Here is a 27698-nt window from a genome sequence, read left to right as displayed (position 1 = left end):
CTTATTTATGACATTTCTAGTGCCCTTTTAGTACCTAAAATTTTAGACCGCAAAATGTGTGAAATTTAGTGACAGTGACCGTTAATTAATTATTTAATTAAAAATAACAATACAAGGGCCGGCTGGTTGTGCGTAATATAACCAACACGAAAATACCAACAAAAAAGCCATCATCGACATTGGCTGGAATACGACGTAAAAGGTGCTATTTCTTTTTTGTGATGGTACACAATATTATAAATCGTTATATTTATGGATATTTCAGACGTCTCTGAACCGATTTTGATCAAACAAAGATGATTTAATCATTTAAATTGTTCTTTCAGCTTTGACACTCAGTTTTTCATTATCTCACAACAAAAATATTTTGTGTAGCGCCCTCTGCAACAGAAGTTACAGAACTCAACTATCCCTTTTAGGTTGCTTCGTATTGAAGATGTAAATAATCTTCAACAATGTACATTACCGTAATGTAGTGACTATATAACTGTCTGAACTCACAACTACCTTCTAAGTTCAGCAGCCAATTCCAACGTATTTCAGATATCCATAAGTAAGCCTATGTTACCAGATCATCTGAAGAAATCTATATTCCCAAACACCATGAACGTATTTTTCAAAATAATATCCGTTTTACCGGTCCTAAGCTTTGGAACGATTTACCTGAACCTCTGAGAAAATCTGTATCTCTGTTAAAAAATGTATGACTATAAATTACAGTGCATAAGTTTCAGCCCTAAACCCGATTAGGTTGACGAGTGTGTGCGTGGGAAAACGCCAGCAACCGCGGACCACTCCATAGAAAACTACCTCAAACTGCGGACGTACCTGCAATGGGGGACCGTCCACGGTTGCGATACCGGTTCTGCCGTATCAAATTTACGACGTAGGGGGCGTTTGAATATTAGATGTCACAACGTGTAGGCAACATCGACTGGATCAGTCCGATGTGTATCGCGAAATGTCACAGCGCCCCCTTTTGACTGCGCGGGAGAGGCGCTCGTTACCTGGATCATCCCATAGGAGGTACGTCCGCGGTTTGATGTAGTTTTCTATGGAGTGGTCCGCGGTTGCTAGTGATTACCTACGCACACACACACAAGTACTAAACTTGGTCCACGGTTGACGCCATTTCCCTGTAGTGGTGTGTATATTGTATAAGGGGATGTGTATGCATGTGTTTAATTATGTAAACATACATACATATTTATTTATTTACTGTTATATCAATACCCATCCTATAAAAAAGCTATATAAAAATGCAGTCTAATATTTCCATATTCCACATTATATAAAAATGCAGTCTAATATTTCCACATTATACCCTTCACCTATATCTTGCCATTATGTTGTTTATGCATGCCATACACTCCATTGCTACTATGTTGCAGTCCTCTTCTTTTCTCTTTCTCCAAGCTCTCTATCCTCTTCTCCTCCTTGCCTACCCCTTTCTTCCTTTCTTCCTTTCTTCTATTTATAATGTACTATGTATTTGGGCGTACCCATTACAAGCTATATGCTTATCAAGATTCGCGCCTTCTTCCTTGTAATACAAGTTCTTTAATTAATATAATATATTTATGTCCCTACGTATAAATTGTATTGTTTGAACAAATGTCAAATATGTTGTCAAATTGAATGGAAGAAAATAAATGTTCATTTGAATTGAATTGAATTGAATTGGATAGTACACAAAATCGCTCAAACTATCATTTCATGCATTATTTGAACACAAATGCATATTTTCAAACCAATAAGCCTAACCAGAGAATAGTTCTCCCAACAGCAACCTTTAATATACATGCAACTTTCCTCATAACTAAATTTAAAGCAATGTTACAAGACAACTGCATGGCATATCCCTGGGTCAATGTCCTTTGCAGTATTAACAATTCCATGTAATGGTTGCAGTCATCACAGTGTTTAACTTTACTTGATAAATAGCAAGAGATCACAAATCCCAACAGCTACATTAAAGGATAACTTTACCATGATCTGTTTTCAAAAGCCTGTGTTGTTTTCATTACCTGTCGCCATTTAAACAAAAAAAATCATGACCTTTTGCCATGTTAGGAAATGTATGCCTTTGCTAACTTATTTATAGGAAGATGCAATTTATTCATAGATTTTCATGATCACAGGTATCATACTGCATTTTCTTAATCATTCAAACTCGTCATTTCTCCAAATGTCAATTCTAAACATTACTCTGAAAACATCCACCACCTTCCTGCTCTTCTGCTAATGATGGTGATGGTTATAGAGACAAGCGAGGAGAAGGAGGAAGAGCAGGCGGAGGAGAGGAAGAAAGAGGAGGAGGAGGGCGTTCATCCTGTTTACTCTCCTATCGCGGGGGCGTTATCCGTGAACCAATCTGCCACGGTATCTGCACTGGTACTCATCCACGCGATGTTAGTATTTGTCACCTCTATCGCCTGCTCGTATGCACGTGTTGCAGACCCCAAATTGTTGCCTTCCCCGAAAGCAATAAGCTGTTAGACGATTCAGAAAAGAAAGTGAGAGAAAATATGACTAACTAGATGAAACTTGACTGCACGCAGGCGAAAAAGCTCCGCCATAGAGCGATTTTAAAAACCAAAACTAAAGCAATTTTTATATTCAAGTTTGATTTTAATCCATTAACAGGTTCGCAAAATATCGTGATTACAAGTTATTTTTCATGTACCGGTACATGGCTCTGCAAGATATATACATGTCTTGAGTTTGATAGTAATCCATCTGTTGGTTCCAATTATAATGCATTCACAAGCTTTTTATATGCATACATAATGAGCCCCATGACCTTTGACCTCATGACCCTAAAATCTAATTGGTTCATTGGCTCTCAAAGATACATAAACATGTCTTGAGTTTGATGGTAATCTGTCTATCGGTTCTATGCATGCATGCATGAAGTCTTTCGTCTACGGCTGATCGTCAACGAAATGGAGTTAAGTCTGTTGTCAACTCTGTTTGTTGCTACAGCAGGCACCCAGTGAAAATGAATTCATTTGATGAAATTATGGAAATGCAAGCACTACTTTAAACAAACAGAACTGTGTCATTCCTTGCTAGTTTTTCCAGATTGAGGTGCAATATGAAAGGGCAAAAACTCAACTTTCTAGAAATGTGATTTTCTCCTTGAAATTCAGATACCATCTGCCAAATGACTTTTTGGTTTCCTCTCTTCAAATTCATTTTAATCACTCATGCGTGGAAAATGCATCATATGAGTTGCATCAAATGAAAGAAGAGGATCTAAGCTTTCAAAATATGTGTCATTTATTAATTATAAATGTGACTATGTTATGATAAAACATCGATAATTCTCGGTTTCTTTTTTTCTGGGACGCACTGTATAGGAAATGGCTAGAATTTTATATTCTGGAAATTTTGATGCAGTGGATTTCAAACCGGCACCCATGTCAAGCATTCAAAGACAATGTTTTTATACGTACCTCTTCTAATTCAAGTTCGGTGTTAAAATCTTCTGTTACGTCTGAAATGATATCACTTAACAGATTCGCACTTCCACCGTAACTGTAATGAGCAGGTTTGAAGAAAAAAATGGAACAAAAATTGTGAATAAAAATTGAAAAATTTATCTATCCTATTGTAATACACAAATTTACATAACGTACCAAGAGAGTTCTTTTTTAATCCTAATAATAATAATAATAATAATAATAATAATGTAACTTATATCGCGCCAAATCCACTCTGTGGAGTGCTCAAGGCGCGTGTAAACAGGAAAAAAGATCAAGACTTGAAAAGAAATGTTTTGAGATGAGTTTTGAAAGAATCAGAGGATAAACATTTTTTGATGTCGTAAGGAAGGCCATTCCATAATTTAGGACTAGAGTATGCAAATGATCTTTCCCCCCACGTTTTGGTAATTTGGGGGGGTCACAAGAAAATTGGAAGTGGATGAGCGTAGAGGTCTTGCAGGAGTGTAGTTTTGGATTAGAGAGATAAGGTATTGAGGAGCAGAGCCGTGAACGCAATGAAAGGTCAGCAACAAAATTTTGAAAACAATGCGATCTTTTACTGGGAGCCAGTGGAGCGACTGCAAAACTGGGGAAATCCTCAAGTTTTTGTATTTTTTATTTCTCAAAATCCTCGTCTCGTTTTCATATACAATTAATGATAACCAAAACAGTTTCCACATGTACACGTTCTTAACTTTTTTCAAACATTTGAAATTTTAATGATAAACTTTATGATAGACACAATTACATGTCGTGAATTACATTAGGATCACAATGAACTAATTATCGCACTGTAAAAAAAAGGAATTTTCATATTTTCGTAATGCTCCTTTGATCAAATACATATTAGTTTCATTCCTTTAGTGACATTTCTGGACATTTTCCCCAAAGTTGTATTTTTTCTGATTTTTTTCTTCTTCAAAACCAGCTTGATGCCAAGGTGGACATTCTCTTAAAAGACAAAATGGGCGACCTTTTTTTCTCTCGAGAAAGACAGTGCAAAATAGGCAGTTAAGAATCGGGCAAAATGCATGATTTTCTTACTATTCTTTGTAGGTTTCCCAATTAGATCGCAGATAATTCCAGGCAATAGAACGTCCGATGTAGTTCTGTGACACGTAGACGATGACGGTATTTGAATCTTGGGAACGAACAGAATTAACATCAAGGGAGTAGTCTAGATACCTACAGACACCATAGAAATAATAAAATGAAAATGAGAAAGGAAGTTCTGTAAATAAATGTCAACAACTCAAATAACAATGTTGCCCATGAAGTTGGAATAAACATTTCTTACATCTTTCCATGAAATGATCATGACAATATTCTTGATAGATATACTGGTAGATTAAATCTTCTCAGAACTTTACTGACCAATGGCTACCCTGGGTATTCATAATCATTATCATAATCATAATATCAATCCAGGAAATTACAAATCTTTCATTATTACAAACTGGTGTTATTTGCTGCTGTTTTACCTGCTTAGTATCCACGGTGCTTGAGAGTAGGAAAGGGCCAAAATCCAATTTGATTTCTCGGCGGCATCTAGAGTTTCTTTGTATTTCCTCCAGCCAAACTCCCACTCCTCCTGCCCACCTTCCTGGATGCCATAGCAATACACCGTCGTCTTCAAGTTAGGAGAGATGCTGTAGAAGTCCAGGAAATATGATAAAAAATGGCGGATTCAGGCGATATAAGGGGCATGCATCCCCACCAAAAAAATTAAAAATTAAAAAAATTAAAAAAATATAAAAAAATATTAATAATAATACAAACAATTGTTAATCTATTAAGCAAATAATTACCGTTGGTGAAAGTGAAAGTGTGTTGCACTGTGTAGATAGTACTACTATCTACTCAGTGCAACAAACTTTTCTTCTCTCATTAATATTGGACGAACTATCTTTCATCATGTGATTTACTTTTGACCAATAGTAGCGCAAGATTCTTTGTATGTGGAATATAATCCATACTATCTATATCAGCGTTTTTCAACTGGGGTGCCGCTAGACATCTGTAGGGGTGCCGTGAATTTGTTTAAGTAATATATATATATATATATATAAAATTTACAAAAATCATTATAAGAATGACGTCGATTTTCAGAAAACCAAATATTAGAAACTGCTAAGTATGTAACTTCATGAGGAAATAATATTTTAAAGATAATTAAGTGTATTTTTCTCTCGCTAGCTCGCAACCTTTAGTGAAGTGCGTGAATACTTCCATTTTTTAGCAACGAGGTGCCCGAATAGCTTATATTTGACTGCGAGGTGCCGAATATGTATGGTATCTTTTATATCAAAATTACATTTTTACCACGCTCGTTCGCTAAGCATCATACATTACCTTTCAAAATATGCGAAGTGCTCAGTGACATTTAACACATTATAAACATGATTTTATGAAGGCAATGGTAACAAAAAATGAAAATTGTTCTACCGGTAAATTTCTTGAAAGTCCTTGCGATCTTGATAAATTTACATTATCCGTCTATTCAGAAACCTTCAAAAACTATCATGAAAAGTAAAAGAAAATCAATAAACATCTGACCATCATGAAAACATAATTAGTAAATTAAAATGACGAATAATTGAATTTCAGCTTACGGGTTAATTTCATAATCTGGTGAGTTGTCAATGTTGTTAGCATCGTTCGTCATGTACTCTTGGAAGAGAGCAGAAGCCTGGTCTAGACAATCTTGGTTGCGGTATTTACAGGACGTGCCAATGGCGTTGACTCGGTTAAATCTAGTGTGAGGAAATGAATATTTAAAAGGCAAAATGTGTTGAAAGAATAGACGTGCATGTTTGTCGGGCAGAACATTATTTAAACTAGGCAGTAAAGTTAAAATGATCCTGATGCATCGGTGACTGCAAAGCTCTGTTTAACTATCATCATTAAAAAAAGTATTTCCAAGTTTTCAAGTTTTATTTGTTCCACATTTTACCAAAAATATAGACAAACATATAAAATTAAAAATTATACAATACATGTAGTATATATGAGCACATCTCAACTATTCTCAATTCATATGATAGATTACGAAGAATGTGAGGAGCCTATTAAAAAGCAATGCTTGTATATTATAGGTTCCTGGTAAAATAAACATTGTAGATGTAAAAACCGTAGCAGTAATGAAAAATGTAATTTAGAGGGGGAATTTAAAACACAATGGAATAAGGAAATTTGTATACAAAATAATGCATTAATTAGTACCAATATCCAGAGTCACCCAGTTAAAATGGGTAGTCACCCAAGCAATTTATTTGGCATAGCACGAATTAATTAGTTTTTATACATTTGAAAAAACCGGTGACATGCATCAATAATTGACAATTAAGATTAGCATTGGAGAATAAAAGACTGTGGAGGGCAAACAAATTATATCAGATGTAAGAATTTAAAAGAAAAACTCAAAATTTGCGTTTGAAGCAATTCAATGGTTGTGCTTCCTATAACCTCGAAATCCAAACCATTCCAAAAAGAGGGATTGGTATACATGATTGTTTTGGGGGCAAAAAACTGTCCGGATTCATGGGGGTAGATGGAAATTGTCCCTTTGTTTTGTGGGATAAGAGTGAATAACGCTGTTTAAAGCAAACATGGGAGGGAATATATTGGGCAAATCATCCTTACTTGGCTAATACATGAAATATCAGAGGAAATACTTGTATAAATCAGATACTTTCAAAAAACGATTTGCAAGAAATAAAACGTTAGTGTGCCTGGAAATCTGCCAAATTTATTATTGTTATTGCTCTTTTGGGGATCATGTATATCGAATTCTTTCATTACAATCAGTAGAAAAATGACCTGTTTTTAATTCACTTCTGTGCTGCAAGCGCAGCTTTATCAGACCTATGCCGTAACTTTTCTACTAATTGTGAAGAATTTTTTCTTTTTTTCTTCAGGGATTTTAGGAAGTATCATCAATATGGAATATTTTGTATGAAAATTTGACCTCGTTGCATGGTTTGAAACAACAAATCCCCAAATCGTTTTTGAAATGTGAAAATCATCTTTTGAAAAATGTATTACTATTTCAGAAGATGCCGAATGTTGTGCGCATCTCTCGACAACCCAATCCACATGACCTTTATGATGAAAATGACAAATGATGGCCGGTAAGAGACAAAAGGGCGCTATATAACTCTGTGTCAAAGTGATATGAGTTAACGCTCTTCTTGCTCTCATGAGGCGTTTATTGGCTTACTGTGTAAGATGAGGGTCATTTACTGGGTCGTCGATCCATGTTAGATCGTTGTATAATGTCTGGACTTTCTTCTGCATGTATCTCTGTTAAAATATTAATGTATTAAGAGAGAAATAAACAACAATGTTATAACTTTAATCAATACTATCAACTATATAATCATCATTCTTTCATAGTACAGTCTATGCACTACCGTATTCAAAGGAGGGGCCCAGGGGGTAGTTTACCCTTCCTGACAGATTTCCGACTAAGATAAATAAATTATGCAACTTTTTTTTTACCCCATATATAGTTAGCAGGTAATGCTAAGGTCACAAAGGTTTGTATGAACGATAATTTCGTACGAATCTCCGTTTTTCCATTGTCTTCCCGAATTTCCATTGTCTGAAAATTGTTCGTACGGCGATCGTATCAGTTCGTAATGGCATTTGTGACCAAGGATATAGGAAAACATATTAAGATGAAGGAAAAAAATGCAAAAATGAAGTCAAAATCAAAATAATTAATTTTGGGTGATCCCCCCCCCTCTCTATCTCTCTCTCTCTCTCGTCTTTTTCTCTTTCCCTCTCACTCTCGCCTAGCAATCCAAGACCCTCAAAAAGCGACTTCTTGACTGAGGGTATATGGATCACATTAAGTTGAGATGTTTAGCCCCTCCTGCGGACACAATCTGAGTACCCATGCACTGAGTCTATGGATTTATCATTGCAGTCACCTACTTCCATTATACTGTTACTGTCATTTCAGCCTGTATACAAGGAGGTAAACACTGGCTTCAAACTATACTGGAATCGCAATTAACATGGGTATATAATATGTGATATATAAACCATTCTTGATATTTTCAAGAAAAGTAAAATACATGCATGGTAAACATTGTCAGATAGGATTAATAAATCCAACATGTTTTGAAAAAAGAACAGGGAAAAGTCATTTGAATTTGTTTTTAGTAGTAACATAAAAATGACGGTTAGAAAGTTGCAATTCTACCAGTTGCACTGCTTGTAAAGGTAGATGGCTAGTTTGCCTGAATTTTTTTATTTACATTGTAATATACATGGTTATCAGTCGGGGTAAATAAACATCCAACAGAATGGGGGAATAAATGGGATTCTTATCGACCGCTGCCTCCGATTGGATCAAAAATTGACATACAGGTGCTGTATTACGCTACCCATTAGTTAAAATCTTTTCTATCATTTGCAAAATCAGAGGCCCCTCCCCTTTTCAGTCCATCCTGCATCGGCCCCTGTATACCTCTAGCGAGCCGTAACCATAATGCCTGCTGAACATATCAGTGATGTACGAGATAACACCAAGGAGTGCCTCCCAAGGTACATAGTCCTCCTCGCTCTCCATGTAGAGGGTCAGATCAAGAGCGATGGGGTAATCCACACGCCCCACCCGGGCCAATGTGAGGGCGTCACTGATGAGCTGGGCGCGGTTTTCGGTCGGGAATACCTTGGTAGAAAGAGAGAGAAGAAATGTTTAAAGAGTATTTGACAATGGAGCTGGGCGAAATATCACAACTAAAGCAAGCTAAGGTAGATCTGGATTTCATTTTTCATCGAATAATAATGATAATTTAATCAGTTAGTCTGTATTATACAACACCTACGTGGATCCTTGTCACTTGATTGGAGGATTGTCGGTCACATGATATTCAATAGATGTTATATTGCACGGTCGTGCATTTTTGGTTATATGCGCCGTGCATTTTTGGTTATATGCAGACTGCGTACCTCTCAGCCTTGCGCGCGCGTATCCCTGCGCGTATCTGACGCGAAGGCAATCTGAATGTAACCGAGAAGGCTTGACTCCAACTTTAATTAATCTTTAATATAAGAAGTAAAGCATTTTGTTGATTAACGTTCCATTAGATCTTCTTCGATGTTGTATAAAACAAATAATGAATGTTTTTCATTCGTTCAATGGTGCGAATATTTTCATTCGTTGAAAGATTAACGTTAATTCTATTCAACTCGGCTGACGCCTCGTTGAATAGAATGTTAATCTTTCAACTCATGAAAATATTCGCACTATTGAACTCATAACCATTCATTATGTGTATACTATAATACAATCAAAGCATAAATTGGGTAGAGAGATAGAGAGAGAAAGCAACAGATAGAGAGACTTATAGAGGCAATTAATTTTTTACCTTCAACCACCTTCAACTAGCACTAAGCAAAAATTTAACAGTATCTAATTTTATGTGATTTTGGTGTGTGTTTTTTCTTTCTTTGGTTTCTTCCTCTTACTGAACCGTAATTTATTTTTAAACAAAGCAAAAAAATTGTTGAGAGGAAAAAAATGTTTTGTAATTCTGAAAATAAAAGAAGGTACATACTTCTGAAAATTAGAAAGGGTTCAAAATTATGATAGTGATAAAAGGTTCATAATTCTGAAAATAAAACAAACCAACTAAATGAAGACAACAAAAAATGACCTAAGACCAAACCGGTTAAACATGTCTTTTTCCAGAAGGTTCATAATTTTGAAGGTTTTATTTTTTTCCATAGGTTCGTTACTCCAAAGTTTCTGTATTCCGAAAGGTCATAATTCCGGAAACGAAATAGTAAGCAAATAATTACCGTTGGTGAAGGTGCATGATGGGACAAACTATCACTTCCGAGGCGATCTGGATGTAGCTATCTTTCCGAAGCGAAGCTGAGGAAAGATAGCGTACACATTCTGATCGACGAGGAAGTGATAGTTTGCCATCGCCTGAAACCAAAAGGTGATTATTTGCTTTATATTCCACATCTAAAACAATTTAATTACAAAAAAAGGACATGTGTGCATCCACATAAAAGACACCTAGGCCCAAATTCACACCAAAAAAGTTTAAGTTTAACCCAACCCCTTGAGGGTACGGTGCGCGCATGTGTTTTCTTTAATTGCGCTCATTGGTAATGCACGCTTAATTATACGCCTGTTTTAGTGCGCTTTTGGATAATCTTCAGTGAAAGTGCTTTGCCCTGTGTAGATAGTACCTCTATCTTCAATGAAAGTGCGTTGCACTGTGTAGATAGTATAGTACTATCTACACAGTGTAATGAACTTTTTGCTTCTCCCATCAATAATGGGCGAACTATCTTTCATCACGTGATTTACTTTTGAACAATCGTAGAGCAAGATTCTTAGTATGTGGAATATAAAATCATGTATCCTTTTAGTAATCACGTACCTTGACCTTCAGAATAATTAACCTTCTGGAATAGCGTCAGCTTACCGAATGATTATCTACTAACTGTTGGATGAGGCGAGCCCAGTTTTCATTGTCATAGTTCACTCGATAATATCCGTAATGCTGAATGTTAGCAAGAAACCAATCGTCAGCTTCCATGGGGGATGAGAGGGTTACGAGGGCTGAAAAAAGGAAGATATTAAATGAGAATTTTATGAAAGGATTTAAATCATGTTTCCCTCTCTTTCAGTTATTATTAGGCTACCATAAAAGGAAAAACACAAGGAAGTTTTGCTTAATACGGGCCATCATTGGGATGACATTTTAGCTGCAATAAGTATGTAATAATCAAAGCAATAATGGCCTTAGATTCACATACAGTACCACTAGAGCCCCCCCCCCCTTACCTCCATTAAAAAAAACGATTTTGCATCCTCCCTTTCGAGACCTTCCAGGGCCGACATATTTCCTGCAGGAAAATAATTACCACAATGAAATAATCAGGAAATTTTCTGTGCACAAACCCTCTGACCCCCCTCTATTTAAGAAGCTGGCCGGGAAGTTTCCTGAAGTCACGTTCCTTGGAAACTTAATAGTCAGGAAAACTTTCTGTCCCAACTTTTAGATACTGATCCTGTATGAATCCAACTTCTTCAAAGCTTCTCAAAGGGGGGGGGGGGAGAGAGATGCAAAGTTACAACTGCCATTTATAATACTTTTTGTTCGAAACAATAATCTTACCCCATGGTTCTTTTTCGATCCACATAGTATTGGGCATTTCAAAATTGACGTCTGTCTTTTGTGTATAGGTGAGGAAGATATACCACAGGTATCTAAAATAAATCAGAAGAAACAGTGAAATAATTAAAATGATGATTATTTCGAAACACAAATTGGTTATCAAAGTTCCTTTATCGGAAAGAACTTAAGGAGTATCTATAACTCTCCTGTCATATATAGAAAAGGTCATTTTCAGACTCGGAGGGGGGGGGGGGATTTGACGGACAACTTTATGGGGTGTGCTTGTTTTTGAATTACTTGGCGGTACTGTTGTTCTACGACTTCAATTTAAAAAGAAGATGGGAAAACAAATGAAAAATAAACATATTCCTGATCAAAATAATGATTGGGACGGCCACTGGTCTTTAAAGTTTTTAGGTATTCCCCCGCCCCCCTCTCTCTCTCTCTTTCCCTCCCTTCCTCCCTCCATCCCTACCTCTCTCTTCCCTGCCTCCATTTCTTTCTTTCTTTCTTTCTTTCTTTATCTCGCTCTCTCTCTCTCATTTTTCCAATAGTGATCTTCGATTAACACAACACGATAGGAAACGTAAGCAGGGGTGGACTGGCGATGGGGAGTAGAGTTTCCCCCACGGACCTAGCTTGAGGGACGGTTGATTTATGGTCCAAGGACCGGCTGGAAAGTACTTTGGGGATACAGTGGGGCCACCACATCGAAATTATTTGAACTTCATGCCCAGTCCACCCCTGAGCATAAATGTTGCTTATTTTTTAAATCACCCGAGGTCGCCGTATCTGTCATCGACTCCAGCATCAGGGTTAATGAGGAAATGTTCCTGTGAAGCATTGAAGTGGGTATCGTCGATGCGACGGAAATCAACCACGGGGAAACCCATCTGTAGCGTCCAAGTGTCCATAATCTGTTTGACATTGTTATCACCCATTCCTTTATCTGCCTGTATGGTGGAATATTAAAGACAACATCCATTGTCTTGCATCTGTGAGTATGCGGTATAATATTTGAGAAGGGCATTATACAATGGCATGCTGTCGGGATGATATGGAGGCACGTGCCTCCTACCCCCAACAAAAAGTAGCAAAAATATTAAAAGAAAATATTTCATTTTTTTAATGAGGAAGAAAGGATGGCGGGGGAACACAATCAACAGAAGATGATACTTATGCCCCTGTTACCCCAAGACTCTTTATTTCATCATTTTATTGATTGATTTGTTGGTTGATGATATATTCATTGAATGTTTATATATTCCTAGTTATTGGTTTAAATACTCGTTTGTTATCATGTTATTAATTAATTGATGATAAATCTGCCTTTTAAATAACCAATACCTCTGTTAGAGCCGCCCATAGATCATCAGTTTTGGCGTTATCCTTTCTGTGCGTGATTAGATAAGCGTTGAGTCCACTCACGAATACGTCTTCTCCGAGGATGTCATTTAACATACGGAGGATCGAAGCTCCCTTGATAGATAAATCAAGATACAATGTAATTCAATTCAGTCTCACTTTATCAACTAAAAGAAGATAGCAGTAGTAGGAGGCAGATGCGGTGGCGGCAACAGCAGCAGTAATAGTAGTGGTGTTGGTTGGGTTCTAAGACAACTATTCCCTAGGACAAACACCCTCTAGGACAACTACCCCCCAGACAACTACCCCCAGATAACTACCCCCTCCAGACAAGTGCCCCTAGGACAACTACTCCTAAAACTACCCCCCCCCCCGGACAACTATCCTAGGGGGTAGTTGTCTGGAGGGGGGTAGTTGTCCTAAGGGGTAGTTGTTTGGGGGTTCTTGTCCGGGTGGTAGTTGTTTGGGGGTACTTGTCCGGGGGTAGTCATCCTAATAAAGGGTGGTTGCCCTAGGGGGTAGTTGTCCTAGGGGAGTTGTCCTAGAGGGTGGTTATCCGGGGGGCGGGGGTGAATGTCCAGGGGGTAGGTGTCCGGATACGGTGGTGGTGGTCATTGTCGTCGTCGTAGTAGTACTAATAGTAATATTAATAGTAGATTTAGATGTAGTTGTATATTTTGAAACTGACGTAAAATGAATATTTATAGCATTGATAAAAAAAGAGATCTATATAACTATGAAACTGCATGATATCAATCAATGCATAGTTTTACAGATTTATTTAATTTTTTTTGTTTTTTTGTTAAAATACAAATGAAATTAATGAAGAATGTTATATTAAAATCAAATTTGATCTAGTTTGAATAAAAGAAACGTTTTAGAAAAAATAATATGCACTATAACATTGTATACATAATATAGAAAAAACGTAATATAGTATTACCAATTCAATAACGTGATCGAAAGACTTTTTATGAAATCAACTTAAAGGCAATTTCAATACGATAATTGTATTGCCGAAGTCGTGTTCAGTTTATGTTTTAAAAAATATATATATTTATGTCCTTGTCACGGTCACACACTTCAGTAAGTTATGCGCAAGGCTATTGTAATTGGCTTAGATATTTTAGACTGATTTTATGAAATAAAGTCTTTAATTGCCATTGAATGAAATGAAATTTCAAAGGAAAAGTTCTTCAAAGTTGAAATCATACTAATTAGATCAAATCAAATAAAGTATGCTAACATGATGTACCTTGCTGTACGAAATGGAATCAAAGATTTCGTTGATTTCATCCGGAGAATTGACAGGAACTAGGACCGGATGTGATGTACCTAGGGCGTCAAGGTCAAAAACTGGCTGCAGATCCACATTTACAAATTGTTCATTCTGTTGCAGAGATAGTGATATGTCATGATATATCAATTAAATTTAGTTGACAAAAAAATAATTTTCAGGGTTGTGATAGACGGAAAGAATAACTTATGAAGAATGCTATGACGTTCCATTCTTACATGGTTCATGAAAGTGGTATAACTTTTCTGTTTCTCTATTTATTGAATATTAATAATGTTTCATAATGTGTACACCTCATGCACAAGCTCTGCCTTTTATTCAGACTCCTCAAACTTCACACTGCCTGTCGTACCTTCCTTGAAATTAGAAAAAAGTTAGGTAGAAGTTTATAAATCAGTTTACAAATACAAATAATCGCAATAATAAGAACCGCTGCTGGGGTGGTTTGACTAATTCATATGGACTTTGTGTATCCATGATAATAAGAAATTCCCTAGGATAGGGGGTAATAGGGGGACGTTCGTAAAATTGTGAAAAAAATGTAAGGAATCTGAGAGATGTAACAAATATGTGAATGCGTATGCACCCCTCATATTTCAATTTTTACCAAAAATATAGTACTTTTTGTAAATGTGTACTCAATAAGCCAAATTAGAATTATAAGCTTAATTAGTGCACACTTTAAATCTTTTTTACGCAAAAAGGGCCCATCCAATGTTGTGGAAAACAGTCACGGAGGTATGCAAGGCAGGGCGTTGTTTTCAACTCCGCTAACAGTCATTCCTTATACTCCTGTGATGAATATGAAGTGAGTCCACGGCGACCCAAATTTGGTCCTGAGAAAGATGCTCATGCCTCTGTTGTGTCGAAGGTATAGTGTTAGGCATATCGTTGCAATTCGTTTTAAGGTTAGGTTTATAGGGATGTGTGTGAGGGTTATATAATGCTGGGGGGTGTTTCATAAAGCTGTTCATAAAGTTAGGCATGACTTTACGAACGACTTGTATATAAAGTGCCAGATTGGATGCCCAAAAAATTTTCTGAAATTTTCAATAACCTCAATTAAATTATGGCAACAAATATACTTTGCATTAAAAATGTTTGTTATCATAAGAATGTTAATCTACATCTGCACATACAAGTCGTTCGTAAAGTCATTTGTAACTTTTCAGCCTTATGAAACACCCCCCTGGTTCCATAAAATTAAGACTTCCTTTAGTATAGGAAACTGGCACGTAGCAATTATTGTTGCAGGAGCCAGTGTACACATACTCACCATGCCCCAGTAAGGCTCTGCGTTTTCCACACCGAGGCCTTCAACGTAGCTGGCAAATCCTTCATTTAGCCACAGATCATCCCACCAAAGACACGTTACAAGATTGCCAAACCACTGGATGTAGAAAAAGAAATGTTAACATTAGAGACTACTAAAGGCTGCGACGGATGATCGGATACTCGAGTTCTCGCACTGTTGACAACTACTCCAGTACGATTTCTCGTACTCGTATACTCGGCCACCACTTCTTCTTTTCTTTGCCCGTTCATTTGGCACTGTGCAGGTCGACACTCACCTGTGCCCGGAAGAGGTATAAACCATGGGTAAAAAAAATTCCCAGCTTAATCATACACGGGGTGTCACTGTCAACTCACCACTCAGAAGCTGGGACCAAATATCCGGATTTCTGTTTGGACTCACAGGAACTTTGTCTATCATTTATATTTTTAAAAACAACATTTGTCAAAAGTTCAAAAGCACAAATCAGCGCCTTATTCAACTGCACCTCGAAGTAAAATCACGTGGGTTCTCGGAAACGGACCTGGGATACTTCCACCATAGTAGGGTGTCAGCAAAAGAAACAAAAAAACATGGCGGCCATCATTGAAGTACACAAGTATCCGCTGAGTATCTGCCTGTAGGCCTGGGTGTGTATTCAAGTACCTCATTACACGCTTATGCACAGCACTATTAGAGACCCTATCCAATGAATGAACGTACAACACTTTCCCGTTCAGTATCGCACAAAAGCACATTCAAACTCCATTTCCCGCACCCGTCCAAGATACAAATACGGTATATTAAACAAATTAAAGAAAAATCGATATTCTACCAACAGCAACTAAGATAAAGTTTTGAACTTTCACACATGAATGTGTACATTCATTTAATCTTTAGAGGGTCTGATAAACAATTTTTGCAAAAACAGAGCAAGTAGCTATTCAAATATTAATAAACATGTTTATCTGAAGACATTCTTGTTCAACAATGAAAACAATTAAAGAATGGGCAACAATGAGGATTGAGGTCTGGATGTCGATTCAAGACTGCATGGTTTTGACATGAACGGTCAAGATGCCTCTCCTTTCCACCCAAGATTGTGGAAGAGCCATAGAATACCTCCAATGCTCATCAACGCTTAAATGGCCATATACCCCAGTTTTGCAATTTTCTTTTACAGACTCATGCGTGAATGGTATTCCAATTGCATATCGTCTTAAAGAGGATTCATTTATGCTTATGAAAGATAAAGTTTATATTTAATATTTATTCAAAAATCTGAACTATAAATAGTGTCGAATTTCTTTTCTTTCATTTTTGTTGTTGCTTAGTGTATTTAATATATCATATCATCGGTGGGGTGACAAAACCTTGTATCTCAAAAATCATGAATTTTCAGGAGAGCAAAAAAACATTTCCTGTCTCAACGGATTTAGTGCTGTGACACCGTACTTTGTGTGGAATTGTGAAAAAACACAGGAGGCATTCCATGGATTTATCAGGTGGTGTCGTAGGCCATTGGGTACACAATTATGCAAAAAAATCAAAATCTCAAAAAATTGAGATACAAGGTTTTGTCACCCCACCGACGATATATTATATATCATATATCATATATTATAGATTATGTATCATTTATCATATATTATATAATATATATCATGTAGCATGTTATATTATATATGTCATGTATTAATTATACAGTTAACAGCTAAATTATTCATACTCGGACCAAGTTTTGTAATGTTTTGTAAGTATGTGAAAAATTGACTTGTCCCAATTTCCGTTTCTTGAGAATGTAATATATTAAAGCTGACATCTAAAAGTATTTAACAAAGGCTCTAATTCAACCAGTCCAGCTTTCATTCTTGAGTTACAAAAGAAACAAGGCATCAAATTGACAAGGGGTATGAATAATTTAGTAGTTATGTATTTCTTATTTGATTGTCTACCTGGTGGGTAAGTTCGTGAGAAAGCGATGAAGCAACATATTGTTTGTTGCTAGCTGAGTTGACCCTGCTATCGTAGAGTAGGGCAGTTTCTTGGAATGTTATGAGACCCCAATTCTCCATGGCCCAGAAAGAAAGGCCCGGTACGGCAATCATGTCTGTAAGAGAGGATGGGCAATTACATGAGATATACAAAACAAGTACAAATTGAAACCCATCTTCAAGCCTCGATGGCTCAGTGGTGGAATAGTGGACTCATAATTGGGAGGTCCCGGGTTCAAGTTTCAAGTTTATTTTTCCACATCTCATTTAAGAAACAGGAAGTATACATATTACAACATTGCAAATTATCAGTGGCCAATTCCCAATTATTTAGAATATTATATATATATATATATATATGTATATATATACATATGTTACAATTACATTAAAAATACATGCAAAAGTACAACATAAGGCAAGATTACTTATTTATATGTTTATCTTTCAGTTTCCAAAACATAATCTTTGAATTTGCGTTTAAATTGAAACCAAGTCGATGCGCTAGCGCCCTTTGACAAGGCAATAATCCGCATTACCAAGTCCCTCGTAGAGGACATAATGCTGTCAGTCCCCTGGTTGCATACTTACAAGCATTCACATGCTTTCTTACTAAAAAAAAGCCCCAGTGTCAACACAATTGCGAAGACTTTCAAGAAATCAACTCAAGGGACATTTCAATACCCTATTATATATCCGTTCAAATGTTGTTGCGTCATTTTAATCACCTTTGGTTTATCTAAAAAAAAGTCCATACAATCGTTTTAGTCTGAGTGAGAACAAAATTGAAATCCCGTTTTGAACCCTCATTTATCAAGTGATATTGTGAAATGTATGACTATTTAATAGTTTTAGGGTTATTTTAATTTAACAGATTTGCAACTGAAATCATGGAAGAATGAATATGAGTGAATGATGAAGATACAATCTATGCAATAAAAAGAGACCAATGATATGTGAATAATCATACCTTGTTTTTCAAGAGGGAAAGATATATTGAAATATTTTTCGTAGTATGTAGTGATATTAGATCCGATGTCACGAGCATATACTGTTGTATTCACCGCCTCCGGTCGTGACCAAACTCGGAACTAAAAGATATAAGTAAAATACAGATCTTGTATAAATTACATAGAGGAATGAGAGAAAAATGCGCTAACAGCTGGAAAGTAATGTTCTTTATCAAGATGACTTATAATACAAAAAAATCTAAATAGCGTTTTTTTCTTTCAGTAATCAAAACAACAGAAATATGAAAAATTTATTCTCCTCTTTGAGCACATGTTGATATAACTACGCCATTATGTCCTAACCTCTCTGTTTCTTTGGACACTCTTGTTTGCGAATAGATATCAGGACCCTTCGGAGCTGTTCTTTCAATGGGGATGCATGCCAAGAACAAAAAATTATATTCCACCGGTGGCGGATTCGAATTTCTGACGAGCAAGAAAGCACATAATAATAATTATGATGATAAAATTGATAATAATTATAATAATAATAATAATGATAAAAATAATGATGATAATAATGATAATAGAAATAAAAATTAAGATGAAAATGATTGTGATAATAATAATAATTATATTAAAGTAGGTATCACTTTTCAGGGTATCCATTCCATTGCGAAACTCTCTGACGTCGTTTTGTGATGTTATTCAATACTTTTCACTAAGAATGCTGAAACTTTTTTCCTGAGCCCCTTTCGAAACCACCAAGGGGTGCAGCAGCACCAATTTCTATGGGAGATGTGTAAGATGGGGGGGGGGCACAATTAACTTACCCGAATTCCACTGTCGGTGTATATTTCCGTATAGTTGAAGTAGCCGACAATAAAAGCTAAGAGGTAGGTCGACATGATGGGCGTGGCTTTGTACTCCGTAATCAGCCATCCGTCGGTCTCGCTCTTATTAACATTGGTTTCGATGCCATTGGATAGGGCGACCATGTCGTTGCGGTGCTCGATCTGGGTTTGGAAGACGGCCTTAAAGTCGGGTTCGTCGAAACAAGGGAGAGCGCGACGGGCACTTGTAGGCTGCATCTGAGAGGCGGCTAGCCATCTAGTGGAAGAAGAAAGAAATGGAGAGAGTGTGTGGGGTCGAATGATGTGTGAAGATGTGCATGCATGAGTGTGTGCGTGTGTGGTTTGTGGTGTGTGTGTGTGTGTGTACGGGAAAGAGAGAGAGAGGGGGTGAGTAGATAGACAGAGAGAGTGGAGATAGATAAAAAGAGATAGTGAGAGAGAAAACAAGGATGACACATAGAGTGGAAAGGAAGAAACAGAAGATGATGAAAAAGAAGAAGAAAAAGACGATGACGCCGACGACGACGAAAAAGAAAAAACATTTTTTTGATATTTTTCAAAAATTTGGCATTTAACATTAACCAAAAATTGGCTCTTTTTCTGTATTTACAAATTAAAACACTGACCTTATCTCATTTTTTAACTTTTTTAAAGAGGAAGATGGATGATGTTATGTCTGTAAAAAAACAAAAAGAGGGGTATACCGATACCTGAATCCAATAACTATCAAAATATTCAAAGTATAGGAATAAGCATGCCTAAAAGAATAGAAACTGACGTACGGCACATTTTCAAGTTTTGGGATCACCGATTGGATTACCTGGCAAATGAAATATCATAAACCCTTCTCGAGCAACCAAAAGGAGTTTTTAATTTGTTTCATTATTTTGTGCAAACTCCTACAAACATATCTGTAGTAGGCCTACCAATATTTCAGTGCAGTCTCAAATGCTTTTTTGGAAAAAATAATGAGACTTTATCGTGTACGGCCAAGCTGCTGAAAAAAAGCCCTGAAAGCAAGATGGTGTTCTTTACCCGTATTAAAATAAATAAAACAAAAACAAGCAAAACAAATATTGAATGATAATGAAAGAAGAGGTGTAGACTCACTTTGTTTCGCCATCTTCTTCGTAACTGCTACGATAGAACCCTGAGAGTCCGGCCCATAGCTCGCCGAGGTATTCGATTTCCAAGACGTAGTCTGTACCCGTCACGAGCTCCTCAGCGACATGAAAATGGACGAAGTCATACTCGGGAGTAAACGAGTTGCTTTCGATATCAACTTCATTCCCGTCGCTATCACTTAGTGTGGATTCATGAATGGTGATATTCAGCATATGCAGTGTAACCATCGTGGTTGCCGTTTCACATCTAAAGTGTATTTTAACTCTGCCATCGAACGTGTATATACGATCACCTACACCAAGGTCCTGAAGAATAAGTTTTAGAAGAAAAAACTGATTAGTCTATAGCTTTCATACATCGGTCTATAAAATCGTGGTTTCGTGGTAGTGAACTCTAAATCCAGGCCAGCACGAACGTCCTGTGGCAAGACATAAATTCACAGTTGCCACTCTCCACCCAGGTGTACATGGGTAACTGGTAATTGCTGGGGTAATAATAATTGCAGGGCCCTCAGGAAGAAGCTTCCTGGGTAAACAACATTATTTTTGTTATGTTCATATTATTATTATCATATCATTTTATATCATATCATCATCATCATCATTATCATTATCATTAAGTATTTTTATCAAACTCACTATCGTTTGTTCGCAGTTTTTGCTTAATTGCGAAAAATAACACAAAACAACTGGAAAGCAAAAATGAGATTTTTTCTTTCTACTTCTTACTATATCATAGAGGTATGGTTTGAGGTAGAGCTCATAGCTTTCTGGGATGAGATCGTGCGTTAAACGTCCACTCCATAGCTCTTCAGTTGGAGTTGGGGATAATGTCGTAAGGCGCGGTTCTGTCACGGTTGGTTCTGGCTTGATACGTGGCTCACAAGAACGGTCGGGCAAGAGGGCGCACATGCACCCGACAGCGATTATCACGCAGGCTCCCACAATGCAGATAAGCACGATTTGGAACGTTGTGAAGAAATGTCCTCCACTCTCCTTGTCTTTATCCGACTCAAAACCAAACTGTTCTTTAGGCATCTTATGGTCTGCTCACGCTGCTGCTGTATCATATAAAAAGTAAAGCAAACAAAGAAACAGATGGGTAAAAGAGTAGTACTCCTTTTTTGACAGATTTAAGGCTCATTCAAATGATTATGACGCGGTAAAACGCCTCAGACAAAAATAATCTGCCACATTGTTTTTTGACATGTAAATGAATTTCAAACGCACGTCCTACACTATTCACTTAGCTCTGCTTTATGATAAAGTAGACTGGGGGCGTGTTCACACCGCAAGGGGGGACTGTGGGCGGTCCGCGGATCGCGCTATCGTAGCGCGACCCACGGTCCGCCCATTGGCATTCTCCGGATCCACAGCGCGGTCTATCGTAGCACCCCCTTTTTGAGAAGTCCTGTTGCCATGACGCGTGACGTCATGAGGTCAGAGCGGTCAAAGATTTTGCGCGCTATTACGAACTAGGAGTGTTGAGTTGAACCAATCCAGATTCAGATCGCACCAAAAATAGAATGAGTATAAAATTCCCCTCCGTGTAGAACAATGACTTCCGGCGTGCTATCGTAGCTAGGGTTCGCACCAGCAGAGATAGCGCGGTCTAGCACGCGCTATCTTGCGCTATCTCTCGTGGACCACCCCCAAGAGGTGCTCCAGTGACACGCCATTTTGGCTCGCTGTTTGGCGGACCGAAATGACGTTGTACCTTCCACACCGCAGAGATAGCGCAGTCTAGCACGCGCTAGACCGCGCTATCTCTGCCAGTGTGAACAGCCTCTAGGAGTGTTGAGTAATTGTACGGATTCAGATTCAGATCGCACCAAAATAGAATGAGTAAAATATTCCCCACGTGTAGAACGATGACTTCCGGCGTGCTATCGTAGCTCGGGTTCACACCGGCAGAGATAGCATAGAGATAGCAGAGATAGCATAGGGGTGGCCCACGAGAGATAGCCGGTCTAGCTGGGATGTCTACTTTGGACATATTACTTACCGGAGGTCTTTGAGTGTAATTCATCCTTTAGTGCCTTTCAGTGGGTTGTTCTACGTTTGATGTAATGCTTTAAAAAAGAGATCTGCCAGGCAGTTCATCCTTAGTTTGGCGTCTGCTACATCCGCCCCCCCCCCTGTTTAAAAAAATCAACCCCAGGGAGAGCCCAACCCAAATTAAACCCAAACGCCACAGCCCATGGCAATGGCCCAAAACCCTGCCCAAAAAATAAAAAACGAACATGGAACATCGTTAAATAGGTAAAAAAACTGACTTTCTTTTTATATATAACACCCAAAACACCGAACATACTTTGGCAGTCCCCTTCCCCATTGTTAATAAAAGAACGGATAAGGGTGACCAAACCGATATAAAAAATATTAAGAGCCAAGGTCCTGAACCAATACGGTTTAGACCCCATGGCTACGGTGGGACCTCACCCAAGGGATTACACCCAGGTGCCACTGACCGCGACATCCCAGACCAGACAGGGTTTAAATACCTTAACGCCCTGAGCGGGATAGAAAGGATCAGCCACATGACACCCCAGTCCAAAACGCAGGGGACACTTTCATCACCGGCCCCCCTGAACACCCCTCGGAGCAGGAAGTTACTTTTGCTGGTACAGGTGAAGACCATTACGGGCAGTGGCCTCAAGGACATCGTAGACCGGCTCTGGCTTCGCGTGTGCCACCATCTCTGCTACCTCGCCAAGGTACACAGGGGTGTTAAGGCAAACCCCTGCGGGATAAAAGTGTGGAGAATCTGTCTCCATGCACAACAGGAGCCTGTTCCGAGGGACAGCCCTAAAAGCGGCTCAAAACAAACCTAATGAAAATGCAGATAGTCTATCCGCCAGGCGGAACCTTCGCAGGTCCCCAATGTGCAACAGTGCAAATGAATGTGCTATTGCCTTGTGTGAAGGCCGGCGGACGATCCTGAGCCTGCCTGGTGCAAGACCAGAATGCGTCCCGCATTCCTCTGCAAGGGTGAGCATGCAGGAACGCAGGCTATCTACCGGAATTGACATTAACTCGCGCCTCTTAAGGCCCTTCTCCAGTCGGTCCAAATAGAAGTGGCTATCAAAGGCCCTGGGAATCGGGGCCGCTGGGCCATCCGAACATTGGACGGCTTAGGAGGAGCAGCCATCTGCACGGAGGTGCAGTGTCCATTTCATGTCGACCACCGGTTTCTCCTCCGCAGGATTACCCGTCTCTCCTGTGTACCTGCCTGGGAGCGGACCTTAGGAGCACTCGGGTCTGCCTCCTGCTGCGGAGCTTTCTCCACAGCCGTTCTTTGTGTTTCCGCAGTGAAACTCCACCCATTGGCCCTGGATGAATCTCTCTATGAAGAACCCTAACACCAGTCCTGCCACTGGATTAACAATGGGCGGCGTGTTTGGGGGGTACCCGGAAAGTACCTCAAGAAATTTCCAATTTATCGCAATGATGAGATGCGAAGCCTCACGCTCGGAAAGCCCCCCCCCCCCCCTGAAACGGTAGGGATTTTCTCTCCCATCCCTATCTAATTAGCAGGCGCTACTACACGTCGGGTTGAAGATCAACTTCATTTTCCGACCCGCCGAAGTTGTCCTCGGGGTTCCAAGGAATACCCATGTGGTCCGCCTAGAGCTGCCATGAGTTTTCCTAGGCTCCTCTCTAAACCGGAGATCTAGCTCGAATATCGGAAGCTCTAGTCCGGATGGTGGACGGGTATCCGGGTTTTCCCGCGTGAGTTTAGTTATCAATGTTGGACTAGTCTTGGAGTTCCGTTCAGGGGTCTCTTAAGGTAGGCGCTTTCGGTAATTTTTATTTGTAGGCGATATGGGCGTAAGGCCAAATAACAACAATAATGTGTTTCTCTTCCCCGCCCGCTTCCTTTTTGGCCGCCGCACCTTTTTGTTAACTATTAGCTATTTTGAAGAAAAAAAGCCCCCCCCCCCCCCCACAAAAAAAAAGAAAGAAAAAGGCCCCCCAAATGAAATAAAAAAGGGTGTGATATATGCGATATATACTTTGTTTTAATAGCTTCTAAAGTGATACAATCATTTGTTTTGTTGAAATTTGCATCAGTATACAATAGCACAAAATAGGCCTGGCCAGCTATCATTAGCAATGGCAGCCATCTTCAAAAAATAGCTATTAATTGGCACTATTGGAAGGATGAAACTCCATTAGCCACTTTCTTTCCCACTTCTGCAAGGCATCTAAGTCTTCCTGAAGTAGTGCAGCATCCTGAGGTGATATGTGATTTTCTCTAGACCGCACAGTCATCAGCAAATAGCCTTGCTGTGGAGCTCTTGTTTGCCTGTGTGCTGACTTGGCCATCTCCCAGAATTTGTTGAGTTTGTTTACTACGGAGTTGTTCCACATACACCATTGTGCTCCAGCTTGTGTAGGAGCAATCTGTGGGAGACCTTGTCAAAGGCTTTGCTGAAGTCCAGTAATATCTACAGTCTGCCCTTTCTCTTCGATTCTCCTTGGCCAGATCGTCGATCGTCAGCATAAGCTGAGGGTCACATGAAAGTCTCTTTCCCGCGTTGAGCATCAGATAGTATCTTGTGGTCATGCAGACAGGTGGTTGATGATGGCAGTATAAATCACATGTTCACACAGCTTGCACAGGAAGGCTGTAAGAGATATCGGCCTGGGGGGTGTTTCATAAAGCTGTTCGTAAAGTTACGCATGACTTTATGAACGACTTGTATATGAAATGCCAAATGGGATGCTCAATCTTTATTAAATACATCAACTAAAGTTGAACTGTGCAGATGTAGATTAACATTCTTATGATGACAAACTTTTTAATGCAAAGGTTATTTTTTGCCATAATTTAATTGAGGCACTTCATATACAAGTCATTCGTAAAGTCATGCGTAACTTTACGAACAGCTTTATGAAACACCCCCCAGTAGTTGGCAGGTGAAGATCGGCTCCCTTTCTTGAAGAGTGGAACCACCATGGCCCTCTTCCATGTAGCAGGGATGGTACCTTGATCAAGGGTGGCCTGGAACAGAATGCCGATGGCTGGTGCAATTTCCTTAGCAATTTCCTTCAACAACAATTTGGCAACCTCTCCCTTAGGGGAGAAATAGTCCTTTCACTAGAAGTAGAAGCTAACTCAAAAGATCAATTAAATAAATTAATTTAAGCTTCTTCTTCTTCTTCTTAATGGTTAATCTGCCTCCTTCAATACTGAAGATTCTTGCAGATGATACTGGGGTGCATGTGCAGCTGGACCACTACACCAGGGTTTCCCTCTACTCTTATACGGATAGTGCAGTGGGTTCTTAACCTGCAAAGGTGGCGACTCTTCTCGACACGGGGCCTCCATTTAACATCTTATCCAAGGGACGAGGTGTTTTCCACTTAATATAGCCTGCATCTATGAAACAAGTGGAGGGGCACGTTAACACACAACTCAGGCTTCAGTCATCCGCCTGGGTGGGATTCGACTGTGAAGGGAAGAACCTGAAACTAATCTAAGCATTCCCCTTAATTTGACAGTGAAGGGAAGAAATATCGGTCTATGAAGTACGAATTTTCGGTTTAGGATAATATGGGTTAGGACCAGGCACGCCGGAAGCAGTTTTGGATTGGGGGGGGGGGGGGGGGGAGGGGGCAAACACTTCAGGGGGCTCACCTTTCAGGGGCAGTGGTGTAATGAGCAAAGAGGTCAAGGGGTTGAGCCCCCAGAAGCTCATTGGTTTTAGGCATTAAATTACGGTCAGATACGCATATTTAGATACCTTATTTGTGACACTAACAGGTCACTAATTGGCGGGGGTCCAGGGAGCTGAGCTCCATGAAGCTCAGGGGTTATAGGCATTTTATTACGGTCAGATGAGCACCCAGGGGCTTGCCTTAGGGCCCTTGGTGGGGTCCAGGGAGCAGAGCCCCCAGAAGCTCAGGGGTTTTAGGAATTTAATTACGGTCAGATGAGCATCCAGGGGCCAGCATTAGGGCCCTTGGCGGTGTCCAGAGGGAGGAGCCCCATAAGCTCAGGGGTTTTAAGCATTTAATTACGGTCAGATGAGCATTTTTAGATACCTCCTTTGTGACACTGACAGGTCACTCATTCTTTCTTTTTCTCTTTAACATACTTTTTCAGAAAAGTGAGAGTGGCTCAAGCCCGGAGCCCCTGCCATTTTGCAGATCCTGACATAAAGGCTTTCAAATAAGCATATTTTTTTCCTAGCTGGCTGTAAATTTGTAATTTTCCAACAAACGCTTAAAAAAGTATAAGTATAAGAAAAAAATTAGAAAAATCCAGGAAAATCATATCATTTCAGCGACATTTGTAAATCACTGGTATTGAATAAGAAATAAACCATGTTTAAATTTTATTTAGGGGGGAACTCCCCCCCCCCCCAATCAGTACGCCAGTGTTCAGGGGTTCATGTCTTATCACCCCTATCATAGCGTGTATTGCTATTATAAAATCCTACATTATTAATTGATGAATATAGGGGAACGCGGAATGAAGGAAGTTTAAATCCTTGTCTTTGATCGGAGTAAAATTGTGATTGTGATCAATTCATTTTTTATTTTACTTTTGGTTAAAAAATACAATCCATTTTTACTCTTTTACAGCTGTTTTTTTTTTTTTTTTTTTTTTTTTTTTTTGGGGGGGGGGCTTTGAGGGCGAAAATGCGGCTCCCCCGCCCTCCCCCCCCCCCTTTTCCCTTCCCCACTTCCGGCGCCCCTGGTTAGGACGAGGAATCACCCCTTTTCCCATCGAAGGCTTGTAGATCTTCAAATTATCATTTTAAGTGGTTGTTCGGATGCCCAGAGGAGTCAAATAACATTGTAAGTTAAGATTGTAATCACTACTTCTTTACATTTCTAAAAAAATGAGCCCAACCCGCTGTTTAAATCGTTTTCGTATGCAGGCTCTGGAGCTCCGACGCCTTCGGGGGCGTAGCTCCCTGGAGCTATTTAAGCAGGTGAGCGATTCGCAAGGCCCAGCACAAAATAACATTCACAATCACACCTCACGGACTCTGAAAAAATACCCAAGTAAATAACGAATTTTAAACCAAATAAAAAAGAGGTTGCCGCAAATGACACCACCGAGTGACACTTACCCTTTCTCAGACGGAAAACTGGCACGATTCCACCCCTGTCAAACACTTTCCAGCACCAAAATCAGCGATTACAGCAATAAGGAAACTTTTCAGACTTGCAACGAAACGAGGCAAT

General features: G+C 39.0%; 1 protein-coding gene across 1 annotated transcript; it reads right to left on the bottom strand.

The window, feature by feature from the left end:
• Positions 1-1603: 1603 nt before the first annotated feature.
• On the bottom strand, positions 1604-27698 carry LOC592805 (aminopeptidase N). The gene is made up of 19 exons (XM_011672918.2): positions 27584-27698; positions 21225-21556; positions 20482-20801; positions 19351-19627; positions 18538-18658; positions 17529-17683; positions 15577-15690; positions 14259-14393; positions 12986-13117; positions 12416-12591; positions 11639-11730; positions 10943-11079; positions 8965-9168; positions 7708-7790; positions 6101-6241; positions 4970-5137; positions 4533-4673; positions 3459-3540; positions 1604-2492 (listed from the first exon to the last, which is right to left on the bottom strand). The coding sequence occupies exons 2-19, from the start codon at positions 21531-21533 to the stop codon at positions 2337-2339; spliced, it is 2943 nt and encodes a 980-aa protein (XP_011671220.2). The 5' UTR covers positions 21534-21556; positions 27584-27698; the 3' UTR covers positions 1604-2336.

This window comes from Strongylocentrotus purpuratus, unplaced genomic scaffold (genome assembly GCF_000002235.5).
Source record: "Strongylocentrotus purpuratus isolate Spur 01 unplaced genomic scaffold, Spur_5.0 spur5_contig_847, whole genome shotgun sequence".
NCBI lineage: Eukaryota > Metazoa > Echinodermata > Echinoidea > Camarodonta > Strongylocentrotidae > Strongylocentrotus > Strongylocentrotus purpuratus.
This window is presented reverse-complemented; position numbering and strand designations above follow the sequence as displayed.